This window comes from Antechinus flavipes, chromosome X (assembly GCF_016432865.1).
Source record: "Antechinus flavipes isolate AdamAnt ecotype Samford, QLD, Australia chromosome X, AdamAnt_v2, whole genome shotgun sequence".
Classification (NCBI taxonomy): Eukaryota; Metazoa; Chordata; class Mammalia; order Dasyuromorphia; family Dasyuridae; genus Antechinus; species Antechinus flavipes.
This window is the reverse complement of record NC_067404.1, coordinates 43,886,313-43,905,013: the sequence shown is the minus strand read 5'-3', so window position 1 is coordinate 43,905,013 and position 18,701 is coordinate 43,886,313. Positions and strand designations below refer to the sequence as shown.

General features: G+C 45.0%; 1 protein-coding gene across 8 annotated transcripts in view; it reads right to left on the bottom strand.

Annotated features, from left to right (window-relative positions):
* MBNL3 (muscleblind like splicing regulator 3) overlaps nucleotides 1-18,701 on the bottom strand; it is a 164,800-nt gene that overhangs the window by 40,724 nt on the left and 105,375 nt on the right. For all 8 annotated transcript variants that reach the window (XM_051968709.1, XM_051968710.1, XM_051968707.1 and 5 more), the window contains one exon: nucleotides 4,199-4,363. In XM_051968709.1, coding sequence (XP_051824669.1) covers nucleotides 4,199-4,363 — 165 coding nt within the window. The remainder of the gene's footprint in view (nucleotides 1-4,198; nucleotides 4,364-18,701) is intronic.

Here is an 18,701-nt window from a genome sequence, read left to right as displayed (position 1 = left end):
CCCAAATCTTTTTTTTTTTTTAATAGCCCTATAACACATCCCTAGAGGGGCCACGCCCGGTAGTGAGAGTTCCTACTTCCAGGCCCTCTAAGTTGTGAAATCCAAGCCTACAGAAGTCTGCCTGAGTTCTCTGGAGGAATGACCCAGTATGTGCCCCGTTGGCCTACTCGGGCTCTGGAAGCTGCTGTGATACTTCCCATGGTGCTTGGTCAATGGAACTCTCAAACCCCAAAGCTTTTGGGCTATGGGCCCGAGAAGCCGTTCCCTTCAAAATGCCAACAACGCCCTCTTGCCTCATTTAAACAAGGGAAACAAAAGGCAATCGAGGCGGGAGCTCGTGCCAGCAAATGCCAATTCACACCAGGTAAACGCAGGGAACTGGCTTGCCTATTGCAGCAAGACACACCGCTGGGACTGACTGGGGCCAGTATTTATCTATTGTTCAGTCACATTGGACTGCATTTATTTTTGAGCCACTGCTCCAATTAAGCTGACATCCCCTTTATCAAGGGACTCATTGCTGGCAAATTGAATTGGACTTTGCAAAAATCTCAGTGTATCAAGCACCTCAGGGTTTGATTGGGGATGCACAGTAACTGAAGAAATTAATCACCGATCAGTTTACCACATTATGATGGCTTCCATTAAAGCTGCAGCAAGGTGGAGAAGTCATTCTCAATGATTCCCTAGGGTCATATCAGTAATATCTTGGAGCGTGGAATGTGTGCTGGGTAATCCAATATGCTGGGCTATCAGTGACTTACTCCCTTTAGCTCCAACCCCCTCCCCCAATCAAAATATACAGAAGCAGATGTGGGGTGGACTGAGGGAAAGCAGTCCCTGGGAGTCTGAAGAACTTCAGGGATCAACAATTTCCTCCTATCCTTCCAGGACTTCACAGATTTTTTTTTTTTTTACAAAAATGTTTGGGGAAAAAACATTCACTTGTTAGAGCTCAGTAACAGCTCTTTGTGGTAGATAGCACAAGCATGATGATTATGGCTATTAGCCATAATTGGTAGCTAGGTAAGGTAGAAGAAATCCTAAACTTGGAGTCAAATCCCAGTTCTTACTGTCGTACTGTCTCTGGGCCTCAGTTTCCTCGTTTGTAAAATTGAGACGAAATCAAAGTAGCTCTAGCATTGTAAAGTTTTCAAACGTGTTTTGATTAAATGTAATTTATGTACACTATCTCATTTGATCTGCGAGGGAAGTTCGATTATTATCTCCATTTTACAGATGAGGAACTGGAGTTTCAGAGAGGGTAAGTGATTTCCTAGGATCCACAGCTCCTGATTCCAAGGTCAGCATTCTGTCCACTATCCTACCCCCAAACTCCCTCCTACCATGAAATCTGGGGCTCTTTGATCCCAATTTTACCAGATAAGGGATGCCAGGCTGAGAGATAGCATAGACCACAAGTAGAAGAGGCAGAATGAGAACTCCCAAATCAGTGCTGGGCTCACCATGGAGTGGGGCGGGAGGCTTGGTCCCAAGGACTGAATCCTTTCTCTTATCACTTTCCTAAGGGACTCTGGGGCTTTCAACTTCTCTCTAACACAGCCCACAAGTGGCCATCCAGGCAGGGCCAAGCCCTCCACCCCTCCCAGGAAACCCATTCACTTTAGGACAGCTCTTTCCCCCTTAGGGAGACTTTCCTTACAGGAAGCTGAAATCTTCTTTGTAATTTCCACTTATTGCTCTTAAATTTGCTCTCCAGGACTAAGCTGAGAAAGGCTAATCTCTCTTACTCCAGATAGCCCTTTGGCCCTACTAGATGGCTGTCCTGTCCCCCAGAGCCTCCCCTTCTCCAGGATAAAAACATTCTCAGTTCCTTAAAGTCATGGTTCCATCTCATAATCTCAAGGCTATAACCTGCACATTCTCCTCTGGATGCTTTCCAGCTTATCACGGCCCCTCTCTCCTAAAATGAGGCACCCAATAGTGAACACATGCTCCAGGTGTACCCTGTTAAACCAGGGGGAGAGCCAGCCAGGGCTATCTATCATTTTCTGAGTCCTGGCCACAAGGCCTCTTTCTGGAGCCTAAGATGGGAAAAGCTTTGCTCACTGCTATTTTGACCTTCAGTGAGCTCAGAGTACGAACAGGTAGTTTGTACTCTAGCTATAGTTACGTTCTTATGAAGTTGATTTTTTTGAACCCGAGCATAATGATATGATAGATGTGAACATGGAAAAAACATGAGATTGGTCCCAGTTTTTCTAACCTGGCAAGATTTTTCTACACTGTGACTATCTTTTAGTGTGAAAGCACTCTTTCTCTCTGTCTCTCTCTGTCTCTCTGTCTCTCTCTGTCTCTCTCTCTGTCTCTCTCAGCTTTGGGGCATTTGTAAATTTACCAATGTAAATTTATCAATGAATCACCAACCTGTAAACATGCTGTATACCCATTTATCCAAGTCAGTGATTAAAAAACAGGTTAACAGCATAGCACTCAAAATAGGTGAATAGCATCCTCTACTAAACTTTCAAGTAGGAATATCGAGGTGTGAGGAACCAAAGAAGCATTAGTCTTGGTCTCACTTTGGTTCATCTATAAAATACGAAGAATGACTTAAACACGTATGGCTCTCACTTCCAGGGCATTCATTATAGAGACAATGCTGAAATGGGTTAATCATCAAACCAGGAGGAGGGTAGAGAAGCATGGATAATGGCTTCCAGCTCTAACATTCTCCGGGCTTCTAAGAAGCTCCAGGTTACATGGGCCGCATCCTATTTATCCTGCCACTGGCTTGGAGGAAGCTGGGTGGCTGGAATTCGAATAAGATACCTCTGAACTAAAATGGAGGCATGGGGGAACTGGGCTGCAGAATAAGGGGAAGCAGTTCCCAGCCTTCCCTGGAAAGTCTAAAAGAACACAAGGCAATATTATTATTTCAAGGCGCAAAGACTCAGGGAGTTCTCAGCAGTCTTTTCCTTAAGTCTCCTGCACTTGGAAAAATTGGACAGTGATAGGACAATTATTTTTCATAAGAAAGCATTTCTCGAGTTCCTAGCAATGCTGACCTTGTGCCTTGTCAATTTCTGCAATGGGAATCTCTGGTAGGAATCTATAACACCATGAAGGTGTTGGGAAATTTGTTCTAATAGTATCAAATAAGTCTCAAGAGCCCACCTCTGGGCAGTCTGGGGCGGGAGACAGAGGTTAAGGATCAGCTCCAAGGTGAGTTTAAGATGGGCCCTGCTATTTATTAGCTGAGAGTAAGGCTAAGTCACTTAACTTTTCTGGGCTTCAGGGCCATCATTTTTTAAGTGAGTAGATCAGATTATATTCCCTGCCCCACCCCTCTGTCTGTCTCTCTGCTGTCTGTTAGGCTGTCTGTGGCTCTCTCTCTTCCTTTCCCTCTCTCTCATTCTTTCTGACACATCAAGGATTCTGGCAAATTTCATTCCTGGTGAAATTCATAGCTTTGAGAACAGTTCTATATGTCTCCACACCCATTCTTCATGTAAAAACATCTGGATCAAGTGAGATCATGTGTAGAAAGAGCTTTATAAACCTTAAAGTGCTGTATCAATGCCAGCTGAAGTTATTAAAGGTTATCTAGTTTCCAGTGATTCCAACTTTCTTTTGACTTCCTAAATCAGGCCTTAATCTTTTTACGTGCCATGAATCCCTTTAGCTGTGATGACCCCTTTGGCTATGACGGTGAGCCCATCTCAGAATGATAGTTTTAAATGCATCAAGTCATGTGTAGGATTGCAAAGGAAACCAAAGATTAACGAACTTGTTGAAATTTCCCCTTGGGTCCTTTGGATATTGTGGATCCCAGATCAACAACGCCTATCCTAAAGCATTTGTGGTCCCTTCCATTCACTTGCCTCCATAAAGCTCACCATTTGATGCCCCGTGGTGGTGCTAGGCTTTTATAGCTTACACGGGGGAACCCAGGCTATGACTGGTCCCACCAAGAGGAATGGGCTTGATGATCGGACTCTATATCTGTTTCCCAACCTGGATGAGTATGGAAAGGCATACATACACCATATTATAAATTTACATATATATGTAAATGAACTCATACACAGAGTATCAATCATGTATCTTTCCAGATAAGAAGGTTGGTTTTACATCACAGGGGCAAACAAGACATTCCAGTTTCACTATCGATGTTTTTTTTTTTTTTTTAAGAGCACCACCACCCAAATTTCACAGAGATATGTCTCTAACTTACGATTGGCTGCAGCTGAGCGCCTGGGAGCATGAATTGCATCTGCTGCGCAAACATGGCAGCAGCAGTCTTCTGCTGTATCAGGTTGTTCCGTCCATTAATCTCGAGCTGAGTCTTCAGGTGGGGAGGAGGGTGAAGATACTTGCAGTTCTCTCGAGTGCAGCGGCCCTGAAAGCAAAAAGACCAAGGTTGTAGACGTTCTCATTTTGGATCTGGGGGCAAGTGGTTTCTACAGCTAACATACACAAAGAAAGAAGAAAAATTTTAAAGCTAGAACCTTAACTTGCTAAGGCCCAATAAGGATTTTTTTTAATAGCTTTTGTAAGTTGAAAACATAAAATGATTATTTTAATTAGTTAAAATTCAAAGGTTGAAGTGATATATGCAATTAATTCAGAAGTGTGAATCCATAGTGTAAACAGACTATATGTGCCAATGCAGAGATATGCTTTTGCATGGAAACATCAGTTAAGTGCAATACTTCAAGCCAAATCCACCAGTTTTACCTCAAAAATCAGGTGAACCGAAGCCAAAGCATATCTGGGAGCCTCGGTTCTGTGAAGGATTGGAAAGTCAGAGACACTAGGCAAGTCCTTTCTCCTAACTCAGGTACCAAGATGTAATAAGATAACTAGCTTCATCCTTTAAGATATTTCATAGGTTTGCAAGATCATGGAACAAGGTCTGGAAAGGACTTTAGAGGCTGTCTAGTCCAATCCCCCTCATTTGACAGATGGAACAGCTAGGCCTGTGGAGGGCACTGACTTGCCTTGCCCAAGTTCATAGGGGTAATGATAGAGGCAAAATTTGAACTTATTACCCCAAATCCAGTTCTTTTCCATTTTATCAAGACCTTTGTTTCAAAACCGCACCATCTCCCCTCCCCGGCTCCTCCCCGCCATCGAGCTTGCCCAACAAAAGGGACTCCTATTGAAATTGACCTTCTGTGTAGAAATAGGTACTTGTGTATGAGGGATCCAAGATCGGAGGTCGACGACACTCTACAAGCACGGCCATTCGTCTCATTTTGTAAAATCAGTATTTATTCCTGAAATGGCCATGTGATTTTCTGGAGGAAACGGAACCTCATTTCGAATCCATCAAAAAAGCACAGGGGGAAGCCTCTGGCAAAAGAAGGTGAGGTCCATTGTACTAACTGATTAGTCTGCAACATGGGTTCTTCACATACTGTGTCTATTCAAAGCAGGACACACCTCTTTTCGCCTCCTCTGGGGCATCAGCCCTTTTCTATAGACTTCACAGGGGCACACTGGGCCCTTCTGGAATCACTTGCAGGACTGCCAAGCCCACTGGGGCAACTTGAAGAAATCCTGCCTCTGGGTCTCAATTTAAGTGATGAGATGAATCTCGAGCAGCTCTGGGGCCAAACTCCTCCATGCTGCTTGCTCTCGCTGGATCTCGAGATGCTTATCAAGAGAAGAAGGCCAACTTCTGTTTGGCGTTGCGCCCATGAGTACTACATGATCCAGGGGTCTGTGTCCTCCTCCGAGACTATTTAGATGCTCTAATTAAAGATACATGCAAACACTGAGGCCCAACTCTGGGGCAAACTGGTTTAAGGAGATTTGTTTGGATTTCTTTCTTTTTAGTATTTGGAAACTTGAGTTCCTTTTGTAGGGAAAGCTCTCCTATTTAGGTTTGGTTCTGTTTAATTCCAGTTCCTAATGCTTACAAAGCCAGGTTTGATCACGTTTTCCGTGATTACATGTATTTTTCCGTCGGAACTTCACAATCTTATTTACTTCCAGTTGACAGAGCAGGAAACTGAGGCTCCAGCCACTGTCCTAAACTGCCTTTCCGTCATTCCCAGTCAGCTGCCTATCACACACAGAAAGAAGTTAAATAGAAGAGGAAGAAGGGCTAAGTAAGAAGCACTAACATGAACAAATATTTTCCAAGTTTTCATAGTGCTTTACGTACACTAGTTTATTTGAGTTTCACAATACCCTGAAGAAATAGATACTATAGAGGAAATTATCATTCCCATTTTACAGATGAAGAAACTGAGTCCCAGAGAGGCTAAGCCACTTGTCCAAGGTCACAGAGGTATTGCCAGAGGCAGACTTTGAATCCAGGGCCTCTTGACTCTGAAACCAGTACTCTATTCACTGGACTCCATGGCAAACTAATTGAATAATTGGCCTAAACTGAAGACCACATAATAGTCTGAGTGTCTTATTAGAGTCTAATAGCTCTATTGCTAGCTATGTAGCCCTGGACAAGGTACTTTGCTTTCTTAGGCCTGTTTCTTCCTCTGTAAAAAGGGGATGTCGGACTAGCCGATTTCAGTTCCTACCATTCGATGGTCCTAGATCAGGTGACCATGCTGAGGGGTTCTGGCCAGATACAGGCCAGGGGAGGTCAGGGAGGAACAGCATCATTCTAAGTCTCTTTGACACTAACCCTTTTAGCCCAGCAGCCACATGGGAATGCTTAGTTATTCTTGATGAAAAAAAGAGGCATCAGACATTTGTGCGGGAAGGGGCCTGGAAGGGTTCCTTCCTCTTACGGTTGCGACAGAGACCAGGACAGGAGGAAGAGACTCGCTCATCTAGGTGGTTGGCCTGTAGCGAAGCTGGACCTTGAACTCAGGTCTTTGGAGCTCTAGCCTCGGGCTCCTTTCTGGCCACTTACCTGCCTCCTGTGCAGCCTTCTTGGGCTAACTAACCCAGCATGTGGTAGAGAAGGCTCGCTGCCAAAACCCAAAGCTGGGCCTCAAAACCAAGTCTTTGTAGAGCCAGGCCAAAACCCAGCCCGAGGCCCAGCCCAGGGCCCACGTCTTCTTGGAGAACGCACCTGTGCTGGGTTTGTGCCGTTAAATCGTCTCCCCTGGTCTGGCATATGGTCAGTATTGAAAGCATTAATAACATTTCACTAAAAACCAAGTCCATCCTTCCAAGATTTTTTCTAACCCTTCCCACAGTACAAAAGCAGCTGTAGCCTACAAATATGAGGTTAAATATGAGATCATTTGGACGGAGCCGCTTCTATTGTTTTTCTACGCTCTAAGCAGTGAGGGGAAGGAGAGGGCAATCCATTGTTTTCCAAGGGGATTGCTCTTGGTTCCTCCCATAAGCAGTTTCAAGAGACAACTGGAGAAACTGATAAAGCCAAGGAACAGCTCCTTGCTCTGACTTGTGTCTGAGCTATCTGGCCAGAAGGAACTTCTTACCAGTAGGAGCCGCCTAATTGGTCTCCTTGCTTCTAGTCTTTCCTCCTTCCAAGTCATCCTCCACAAAAACAGTCAGAATTGGCTCCCTAACCCACCTGTGCCACTCCCCAGCTCAAAAAACTTCAATGGCTCTCCACCGAGCCAAGGAGAAAGTACAAACTCTTTTGTTTGGCACTTAAAACCAGTCTCAATCTGGCTCCAACTTCTCTTTCTGTACTCGTTTCATTTCTTATGCTTCCCATTCCTGCACGCTTCATTCCAACAAGACGAACTTTTTTTGGCCTCACAAGCCTACCGTTTGATCTCGGTGCCCCTCGTTCTGGAAACGCACCCCTCCTCACCTCTGCCCCTTGGGTTCCTTTGATAGGTCCCCCAGAGAAACCACAAACTCCATCCAGGTTCCTCCATATAAACAGTGCTGGAGGCAAGAACCAAAGAGGGCTCAGGCAGGCCTATTGTGCGCAAGGCATTGTGGGACAGGGGAGGAGTTGTGGAAAGAGATGACTAAGACATGGGACCATCAAAGAACCTATGGTGTAGCATGGGGAAGTTAAGATGTGTATGCAAATAGCTATTCATTTAGAAATATATGCAAATAACTATAACTTATAAGGTTTTTTTTTTAAAGCTATAATGGGGACAAAGGAGATAAAGGAAAGGACCAGACCCATGGCCAAACTAAACTCATTTCCTTTTTCTTGATAGGGTGACTAGCCTGGTAGATCAGGGGAATACTGTAGATATGACTTCCTTAGATTTCAGTGAAGCATTTGGGACAAAATCCCTCACAGTCTCCCTGTGGCTGAGGTACAGCCATGTGAGCTAGACAATGGTCCATTTAGGAGGATTTAGAACTGGTTGAATGACTGGACCCCAAGAATCATCACAAGTGGTTCCATGCCAGCTTTGAAAGAGGTTTGTAGTGGAGTGACTTAAGGCTCTGTTCTCGGATCCGTGCTAGTCACCATTTTTACCAGCGACTTGAATGAAGCTAATCAAACACGTGGAAGCAAAAAAACTTAGAAGGGTAATGGATATGTTGGTTGGCAATGGGAGAATTCCAGAGCACCTCAACAGATTATACCTGCCCAATCTAATAAGATGACACTTATTAGGGACAAATATAAACTTCTACCTGAGTTAAGAAAATCAACTTTTCAAATATAGGATGAGGCCATGGCTAGACAAAAGTTTCCATGGAAAAGATCTGGGGGTCTCGGTGCACCACGAGCTCAACATGAGTCAACACAGTGAGGTACAAGTCAGAAAGGTGAATGATACACTAGGCTGCATTATGAGAGGCATGGTGCTGAGAATGAATGGAGGGGATAGGTGTGCTTTATTCCTCCAGTCTGGCTGGATACTGGATACTGGGTTCAGTTCTGAGCACCAAATTTTAGGAAAGACGGAGCCGAGTTGATGTATGTCCAGAAGAAAGTGACCAGGATGGGAAGAGAGCTGGAGAACATAGGACCAATGGGTAGAAATGGGGATTGTTAGTCTAAATCGGAAAAACCTCAAGAGGGGATGCAATGGTGTCCTCAAGCGTTTGAGGGACTCCTGGGTGAGAGAGACAGCAGACTTACCCTCCTTAGCCCCGGAGGACGGGCTGAGGAGCAAAAGGGGTGGAGGTTGCAAAGAGCCGGATTCGGGCTGGCTATGAGAAAGCAAATTGTGGCTACACAAAAGATGCGGAACAGAGATTAACCACCTGACCCACAGAACTGGAAGGAATAGCAATTAGGCAAAGTCTGATCCCAAAGGCCGGTGGGCCAGTCAGGGACAACAGAGAGCAAGCCCAAGAATCCCACTGTTTCTCACAGAATGTCCCAAAGCTTCAAAGTCTGGGGTCAACCTTCAGCAGAAGATCCACGGGAGAACACGGAAGAGATGTGGCAAGGATAAAAAGGCTTGGATGAGTTGCAATCCACTCCAGGGGAGGGAAGAGAATGTTGTTCCCTTGAAGTCCCGAAGCATTAGCCTAACTGGAAGCCTGTTGCTCAGATTTTGGCAGATTAAGAGCAACAAACCTTGTTCAAATTCCCCAACTCTCCCCACAGCCGAACAGCATGGATGCCTGCAGATGTCAAACTTTACTTGTTGTTTTTCTCTTCATGCCTGGCATGAGATGAAGGTATCGGGGGATCCTGGGAAAATGTGTGTGCTCAAACTACCCAAATCCACTTTGGAGTTTCAATGCTCATTTAGGGAAAAAAAAAGCCCGTGGACGGCTGGCTGTGGGTTTATCGCCCATGAATCTCCAACCTCCTGGAACCCTAATAAGTATGCATAATAAAGGCAAATTAAATTGGAAATACATGCAAGGCCCACAGTCGCATGCATCATTGATGTCTCTGGAGCGCTCAGACTAATTGGAAAGTACTTCAGGATGTATAGGCAGCTATCAGTTAGCTAGTGGAAAGGAGCAAAGAACGCCAGGGAGCTTTGGAACCAGAAGGGAAATTTACACCAGCAGGAAGCTGCTACGGGATACAAAGAGGCTCGTGGCGCTACCGTACCCAGAGAAGGCATTGCTGGATTTCCAATGAGCGAGACCCGGATTCAAATCTTACCTCTTCCACTTCCTAGCCGTGTGGCCGAGGATCAGTCAGCTAATGCTTTAAGCCTCAGTTTCCCTTTTCTGTAAAATGAGGTTAACCTCTCAGGGATGTGTGTGGCAGACTAAATAAGATAATACTTTGCTGCTTTTCTGGATAGAGGCAGGGATGAGGATTAGACCAGAGATCGCATTGGCTCCTAGTTGAAGAAATTCTACAAATGCAGGCTGGTACCTTTTCTGCAATTTAAACCCTTCGACAGTTATATCATGCTTACTCTTAAGTAAGTCCCATGTGGCTAAAGATGTGACTCTATTGTCCCCACAGGGCTTGAAGTGGGTGGGCCCACTTAAATGCCCACCCATTTTCTTGGGGCTCTGGAGATTAGATCACACCCACTGGCTGCTTCCTCTGTTCGTACCCCCCAGCTCCAGACGGTTATTGCAGAAAGGAGCAGATTTGGTCTGCTCCTTCGAACCCTTCTCCACAGGCTTTGAGCCTGGCACTTAAAGCTGGTATCAACCACTAGCATGGGTTGCCAGCAGCATCACAGGATGTTTCTATAGGACTTCCAGGTTTACAGATTCCGCTCTTAACAACACCTTCTCTATGCCAGGTACTGATCAATGCTAGGGTTCCAAAGACAAAAATCAAATGGAACTTTCAAGGAGTTTGCATACTACTGGAGGTAAAGAATCTATACGCAGAGAAGACAAACTATATAAAGAGTCATTCTGGGAGAGGAGCAGAGGGGTACTACCAAATGGGCAGATCAGGCCTCATAAAGGAGGTTAACTTTGAATGGAGCTGGGGAGGCAGAGAGGAAGGAGACTTTTCCACTCCACTGACTGGTTCTTCATGCTTTTTTAGTTTTTGCTGGAGCAGCTGAGGTTAAGTGACTTGCCCAGGGTCACATTGTTAGGAAATATTAAGTATCTGAGACCAGATTTGTATTTCTTCATTCACAAACTCATCCTGGTCTCCACATCCTGATTCTAGCTTCAACTGAAGGTATGGGGCTCTCTCTCAAATTCCCGAGTCTTTGGCGTAACAGGCACCTTAGAACTATCTACCCAGTTTTTTTTTTTTTCTTTTTTGCCAGGGAAGAACGGCTTTCCAGTTTGATTGAGGTTCTGAACCCCAAGTCTAACTCCACTCCCAACCTCAAATCCCCAAGTCCCTCATTGTAACCGAAATGGATTCTACCTATGAGATAAAAAGACCCAGATGTCCTCTAGCTCCTTCAGTGATGCTGGCTTTCCCATCAACTCAACACTTAACTCTTAGTCAATTTGTACACGTGAGCCTAGGCATTTATATAGATGCACCCAAGCCAAAGGTATTATCTTTTCTTTACTCTACCTTGGAAGGTCCCACTTCACAGCACACAATCCACAATTCAAAATAATGGCAACAATAATCAAAATCATCCTTGTTCACTAAGATAGGATTTAATTGTTGGCAGCCAGTCACAGAATGGCAAAAATCAGTTCATAAATCTGAACGCATTAGCCAACATGACAGGGAAGAATGGGCGACGTATCTGACAAATTATCAAAGAACCACAGAACATCAGTCCAAAAAGTGACCTTGGGAGCATCTTGTCCAACCTCCGCTTTTTGTAAGATGGGGAAACTGAGAACCAGAGAGGGGAAAGTCACACGGCATAAGCTAATAAGTCTATCTTTTCTGGAGACAAGGAACTATTAGACTTCCTTTCTGCCCAATACTTTGTGTTCATAATCTTTTCTGTTAAGCCTCTGGTTGCAAAGCTCACGAGAGTACACATTTCTCAAGTGTTTCCAAAGCACTTTCTTCACAGGCGACTGTGGAGGTCAATGTGTCGGTAGGCCTCTGTAACCTCATTTTACAGATGAGAAACCAGCCTCAGAAAGAGAATGTGGCTTGCCTGCTGTCATACAGCTAGAAAGGGGCTGATCTGGGGATCTCCACCCAAATCTTTTGACTTTAAGGTCAGTGTTCCTTCAAGCTGTCTCTGAAGGATGGCTTCAATAACAAAAAAGCAAAAATCCCCAACTGCATAAGAATGAACTAAAACACACAGAGAGAGACAGACACACGCATACACACACGCACACAGACAGAGACATACAGAGAAGAAAGAGAGAGAGAATGAACAAAGGAGAGAGAGACAGAGAGAGAGTCAGAGACAGAATCAGAGGAAGACCAAGGGAGAGGGAATCAAAGAAGGCAGGGGACTGGATAGGAGGCCAGTGAAGTGGAGTCAGTTTGGAGGAAGGGCTCAGGTCACAAATTCATGGACTCTCATTTATTGGGACTGTGGACAAAGGAAGCCATCACCTATTATCATTGTCCTTTAGGGACTAGGAAAACAGTTCCTCTCTCTTTCTTTTCAAATGTCAGTGTTTATTTGAAAAATAAAGGCTTATTTTCTTATGGAATTCTGTTTGGCACATGTTAAGGGAAAGACAGGTTTCAGCAATTTGCTTTGGAAAGGTACAGGTGTTTGGACAATTTACTGGATAGTGGCCGAAAGCATCTTGAGGATATGATGAAGGCTGCTTCTACATGTTCTTATCTCTTTCCTGAGAGGTCATGGTTGCTTTAATCCACCTTAACCAGAAGCTATGGTGAGAAGTAATTTGTCTCATTCTTTGGGCCTTATTTACATTTCCCCCCCCCAGTGGTTGGGTCTTAGTAAAAATAGTGTGTAGGAGACCCTGTGTGCAAGAAAAAAAAACCTGACAAAATGTGGTAGGATAGATCACTGTTCCCAGCTCTTCTCTGGTCCTTACCCAGACTTCAAATTACTCTAAGCCTCACGAGGATAAAGAAGTAGGTTTAGCCAAACTCTGGTCTCCCCTCACAGAATATGATAAGCCAACGTGGCATTGATGGAAAATGACTGCCATCTCCAAATTATGTGTCCGTCTACTAAAAAGTGATTTGTTTTCTGGGTTGTTTTGGCTTTGATTCCTGTCGCGAAGGCATTCTGAAGCCCCATCCAGAAAACCAGCACTTTGCATGTGTCGTTGGCTCACTCCGGCCTAGCACAGGCGCACGTGTGATAGCCCGGCCTCTGGGAACTCCCTGGGATGTGCCAGACAAGAGCTAGCAGCACCTGTAAAGTGTGGTGGGTGGGTCAGGTTCAGAAGACATCGGTAAGCTACGGAGGACACAGCTGCTGAGTCCCAGTTGCTGACCAAGGCAAGAAAGAATATAAGCTGACATTCTTCACTAGTTTCCAATTTCTTTGACTTCAGTGGAAGAAGGGAAAATCCCTTAGTCAGTCAGAAGAACAGAAGGTCAGAGATTTATGCCAAAAAGGTAAATTAGAGGCTATCTAGTCCAATCCTCTCATTTTACAGATGAGGAAACTGAGCCCCAGACAGGGCAAGTTGCTTGCCAAGATAATCCAAGTAGTAAAGAGCAGAGCTAGGATTTGGCCACAGCTCCAGTGAATCCAGCACTCTCAACACTGCCTTCTGGGTAAGGAGGGGCTAGAGATATTTGGGAACCAGTGTGAAACACTGAGTCTCACCCCCACCAAGGCTACCGTCCTCAAAGCTTTGGAAGGTCCCAGAACCAACCTACTCCAGTGGGACACTCTCCTAGTCCAGAGCAAACCACCTCTTGGGGAAACTGAGTTTCCCAAGCATCACTTTCTCTTTCAATATGGACTGGCAGGCTCAGAGATGCCCTGGTCCTTTCTTCTGACTTAGATAGCAAAGAGACACCACAGGCATCTGTGCTGTCTACGTCAAGGGGGGATCTAAAGGGATATAGGCTCAGTGCCTAGCAATGTTCCTCTGTCTTTCAAAGACTGGTCCTCCTCTAGGTACCGTCTCTCTGGTCTGACCTACCGTGGCACTCAAGACTGATAGAAAATGTTTCTTTTTTAATATTAAAGAATGGAAGGGGAAAGGGAAGAGGCACTAAAGAGACGTAGGTAAAATTGATTTGTGCCTTCCTCTATTTCCCTTCTTTTTCATTTTCCTATACCCTTTAGAAAAACAAGTCTGGGAAATAAAATCATTCATTTCTCCTCTGGTCTTTTGGCCCAGTTATTGAGTTAGAAAAATAGGAAAGTGATTCAAAGTAGAAACTCATTAGTGCTCCTACGCTCACGATTCTCTTTCACTTCTTTCTCTACCTTTTGCCTGGAAGGCCTCCCAATCTCCCACCTTTCAAGGTCTCCCAGAAAGGTCAAAAGCAATGGTGAGAGAAAATTGAAAATGAATTTTCGGAACTATATACATCCCCAAAGCCGATGGCGGACAATGGAAAAAGTTGCAGATCGCTCAAAAAAGAATAGGCCGCCATCACCATCACCCACCTCCCCAGAATTCAATCCGGCTCCTCCATCTCTTTTCAGACTTTTCAAGCAAGTGCGGGCGAGATTGAAAAAGAAAGTAGCCCAGGCGGGCCTCTAAATCCCACTTAAGTCACTGGGGTTATGGGTGTGTGGAGGCTATTGGGTCCGAGACTGCCAGTGTACTTTGTTGTGGAAATTTTTAATAGACTCGAGAGCCCTGTGAAATGTATTTTTTATGATCAAGGGAGAGCTACTCCTTCTCTCCTTCAGAAGAAGAAAGGAAACCGAGGAAGCTGAAAACTCCAGCTTGTCAGTCATAAGATCTTAATACAAACAGCTGTTTGGAAAATGATTTGTCTCTTCAAAGAAATCTGATATCATGGGGGGGAAGGAAGGGAAAAATACAGTTTGTCAGACATAATTACTAGTGAATCAACTGTTTTAAAGTCTTCATGGCATCACTGGGCTACCAATAGTCAATAGTTGCTCATCAAGAATAAAGGTGCTCCTGGAAATGAATATAAACTGCTTGCATTTATGCTTTTCCTCCCGGGTTATTTATACCTTCTGAATTCAATTCTCCCTGTGCAACAATTAAACTGTTTGGTTCTGCACACATATATTGTATCTAGGATATACTGCAACCCATTCAACATGTAAAGGACTCTTGCCATCTGGGGGGAAGGGGTGGAGGGAGGAAGGGGAAAAATCGGAACAGAAATGAATGCAAGGGATAATGCTGTAAAAAATTACCCTGGCATGCGTTCTATCAATAAAAAATTATTAAAAAATAAAAATAAAAATAAATAAATACTCCAAAAAAAAAAAAAAAAAAAAGAATAAAGGTGCTCAAAAGTTTTATTTATTTTTTTTAAATGGGGTTGGGGGACAGAGGATGGTACATTGTTCTATCAGGCCTTTTGAAAATTATACTACGCCACACGCCAACTATTCCACTGTAATTCTTGGTTTCCTAACTGTCGGGGCACGCAGTCTGATGTATAAGTTGACCTGCGCCTGCCTGGCGTTCGTGGGGTGACCGGTGCCCTTGAGATATCACAAGGTAGTGGGGGCATAATAGAAAGATCACGAGCTTGGGGATCAGAGGACCTTGGCTCCAGCCTTGGCTTACCACTTTGGAGTTCAGTCAGAAAGAAGTAAGCTCTTCAAGAGGAGAGATTACTTGATTTTTTTTCTATTTGTATCTCTAGTGACTGGCAAATAAAATAATAAGTGCTTAATAAACACTTATTGATTGACTGTATGACCTTATCTGAATCAATGAATGTCTAGGAACTTCATTTCTATCATTTTTCAGGCCTGTCTGACTCTCTGTGACCCACTTTGGGGTTTTCTTTGCAAAGATACTGGAGTGATTTGCTATTTCTTTCTCAGGCTCATTTCCAGCTCATGAGGAAACTGAGGCAAATGGGGTGAAGTGACTTGCGCAGGGTCAGCCAGCCATAAGTATCCGAGATCAGATTTAAATTCGAGAAGAGGAGTCTTCCTTGCTTCCAGGCCTAGCACTTTAGCCGCTGTAGCATCACTTAGCTGCCCATACCTTACATACAGCAGGTGCTTAAAAAGTGCCTGGTAGCGAAAGAGCTCTGGGAGATGACTGTGAACTACTACGTAGGCTTCCCAATCCCTCTATTTTTGTCCTCCTGCATTTTTGATTTCCTTCACAGGCTAATTGTACACTATTTCAAAGTCTGATTCTTTTTATGCAGCAAAATAATTGTTTGGACATGTATACTTATTTTGTATTTAACTTATACTTTAACATATGTAACATGTATTGTACTACCTGCCATCTGGGGGAGGGGGGAGGGGGAAGGAGGGGAAAAGTTGGAACAAAAGGTTTGGCGATTGTCAATGCTGAAAAAGTACCCATGCATATGTCTTGTGAAGAAGAAGAAGAAGAAGAAGAAGGAGGAGGAGGAGGAGGAGGAGGAGGAGGAGGAGGAGGAGGAGGAGGAGGAGGAGGAGGAAGAAGGAAGAAGGAAGAAGGAAGAAGGAAGAAGGAAGAAGGAAGAAGGAAGAAGAAGAAAAAGTGCCCGGTAGACTAGATCAAAATACTCCCAATTTCACTAAAATAAGCAGCAACGACCAAAACAACAACATTAACCTCTCACTATCAGAACTTCTCATCCTTAGAGCATCCAAGCTGAAAGAGACCTTGAGGTTATCTTGTTCATTTCAATTTAGCAGGGGAGGAAGTTGAGCCCCGGGTCGGGGCAAATTCTAGTCTGGGATCATGAAGAGCAGAGCCTGGAGTGAGAACTTGTTTCCTGCATTCCAGTTTAGTGGTCATTAATAGCATATAAAAATGATGGCATAGGACTTAATGCTAAAGTTCCAAAGGTCAAGTTCAGAGATCGTCTGGGCTGGGGACTAAACCTTTTCATGCTCCCACCCTTGGGCCACCTGAGGAAGCCCTTCTCAGAAGCACGGCTTGAAATGTACAAGATGAGATCCACAGGATTTAAAAGGAAGCCAATTAGGGAGAAATAGAGTTGTGGAAATGATACAAAATGAAACAAGTGGACTGATGCCTGGGTGAGAACTCCCGGGCAGTCTGAGCCCCTTGTTTTTTACATGGGAGGAAGCTGAGGCTCAGGGAGCGAGCCAGGTATTAAGAAATCCAGCTAAGCCTCTTCCCCCCATTTCTCCCCAGAACCCCCCACTCCCACCCCCTCCCCCTGCAGGCATTCTGCCTCCAAACACAGGACTCTTTCCAGTAGGCACTGACTTCCTCCTCTTGTTATTATTCTTTTTTTTTACACAATTTTCTTTTTTCTCTCTGAGAAGAGAACAATAGTAGGCACGTGACGGAAGGTGTTTATGCCTGTCTATTCCGAAGGAACTGCCAGAAAATCAGTAATATGGGCTGGGCCAGGGGTCAAACCTGCTTTCCTGCTGCTCCCTTCCTATCTCTCTATGTCAATGAAAGTCTGGTGTGATTAGCCCTTGAGGTGCGGAGATATAGTATCCCTTGCACCTGGTTCCCCGGTAGAGGTGAGAGGGATGGCAGGGCCCCAGTGCTATGGATCAGCTCCCAATCTCGTACTCTGGGCTGTTCTAAACGGGGCCGGCCCAGACCTCCCCTCTTCCCATCCTACCCCAAGGTCGATCTTCGGGACCCTCAGGACCACCTTTCTGCCCAGACTGGCACCTGGAGCCTTTGGGAGGTCAAAGGTAAACCACAGCCTCCGCCAGACTCTTTTAACCATTAATTAACCCAGTGACACCCACCCAAAGTTCCCAGAGCACTTCCTGCCCCCAGAATATTGCACCTGAGGGGAAGCTGCCCGCCCTCTCCCACCTGCTCAAGCAAGCTGCAAGGAAAATTCCACGAAGCTGGTCAGCCAACTGCTGCCCACAATGCTTTTAGGGAATAATGCCTGAGCTGCCTCCTCATAAGAAAAGGCAAGGTCTCCCCTTTTCAGGGCATTTCACCCAAGGGCCCCCACATCCATATTCATTCACATTAAAAATTACTTTCCAAATGAGGAAGAATTTGACCCTGTTCCATTTATGGAACAAAGAACCTGCACTTTGAATGTTCTCAAGTGCAAACAAATCATAAAAAAGAGGAGTTGCTACTCACACTGAAACCGATCCCCCCGCTTTTTTTTTGTCTGAGCAAATACTTTCAATCATTCTCTAGAAAAATATTAACCCGATCTGTGGTCAATAACAAGTTACTCAAGAATGCACGCTCTGCCGCAGCCATGGGGATGCCATTGGAGCTCAAAGCCTCTCAAGTCCACGCGGGGTCAGCGAGTGGAGGAGCTTACCTGGAGAGCTCCTCTGCCACATCCCAACAGGGAAGCTCAGCGAGGAGCCACGGCGGAGCACTGACACAAAGAGCCAGAGCCCCAGAGACAGACACCTTAATGATGGGTCCGTCTCCCACAAGCCAAGTGAGAACCACGGTGATCTCAGAAAGCCTAGTCCGGCCTCTCTCACGCAGCCTTCTTGAAGGTCCTCAACATCGAAGGACCCTAGATTTGGCCGTGGAATAATAATACTAATGGCAGCCGACATTGCTATGGGGCTTTCAAGTTGGCGAGGTACTTTCTGATCTCCTTCAGATCTCCCAACAAACCTGTGAGGTAGGCGTTATTATTCGCCCCTTCCGGAAATGAGGAAAACTGAGGTTTGAAAGAAGAACCCTTCTATGGCATCGAGTCTGACCACCTCATCTTTTAGTCAGCCCCGGCAGGTTAAGTGACTTGCCCAAGATCACACAGTTAGTATCAGAGCTGGGATCGCAACCCAAAGGTCATCTGCCCCGAGACCCAGCACTCCTGTGGCCTCTTAGAATGTCACTTCTCCAGCAATCTGCTTTCTCAAAGGCTGGCCTTCATGCCTCTGAAGGACTCTCTCCCCTTCTTTACCTCTTCAAACACCTGATGGCTCAGCTCAGAGGCCATCTCTTATAAAGAGACCTTC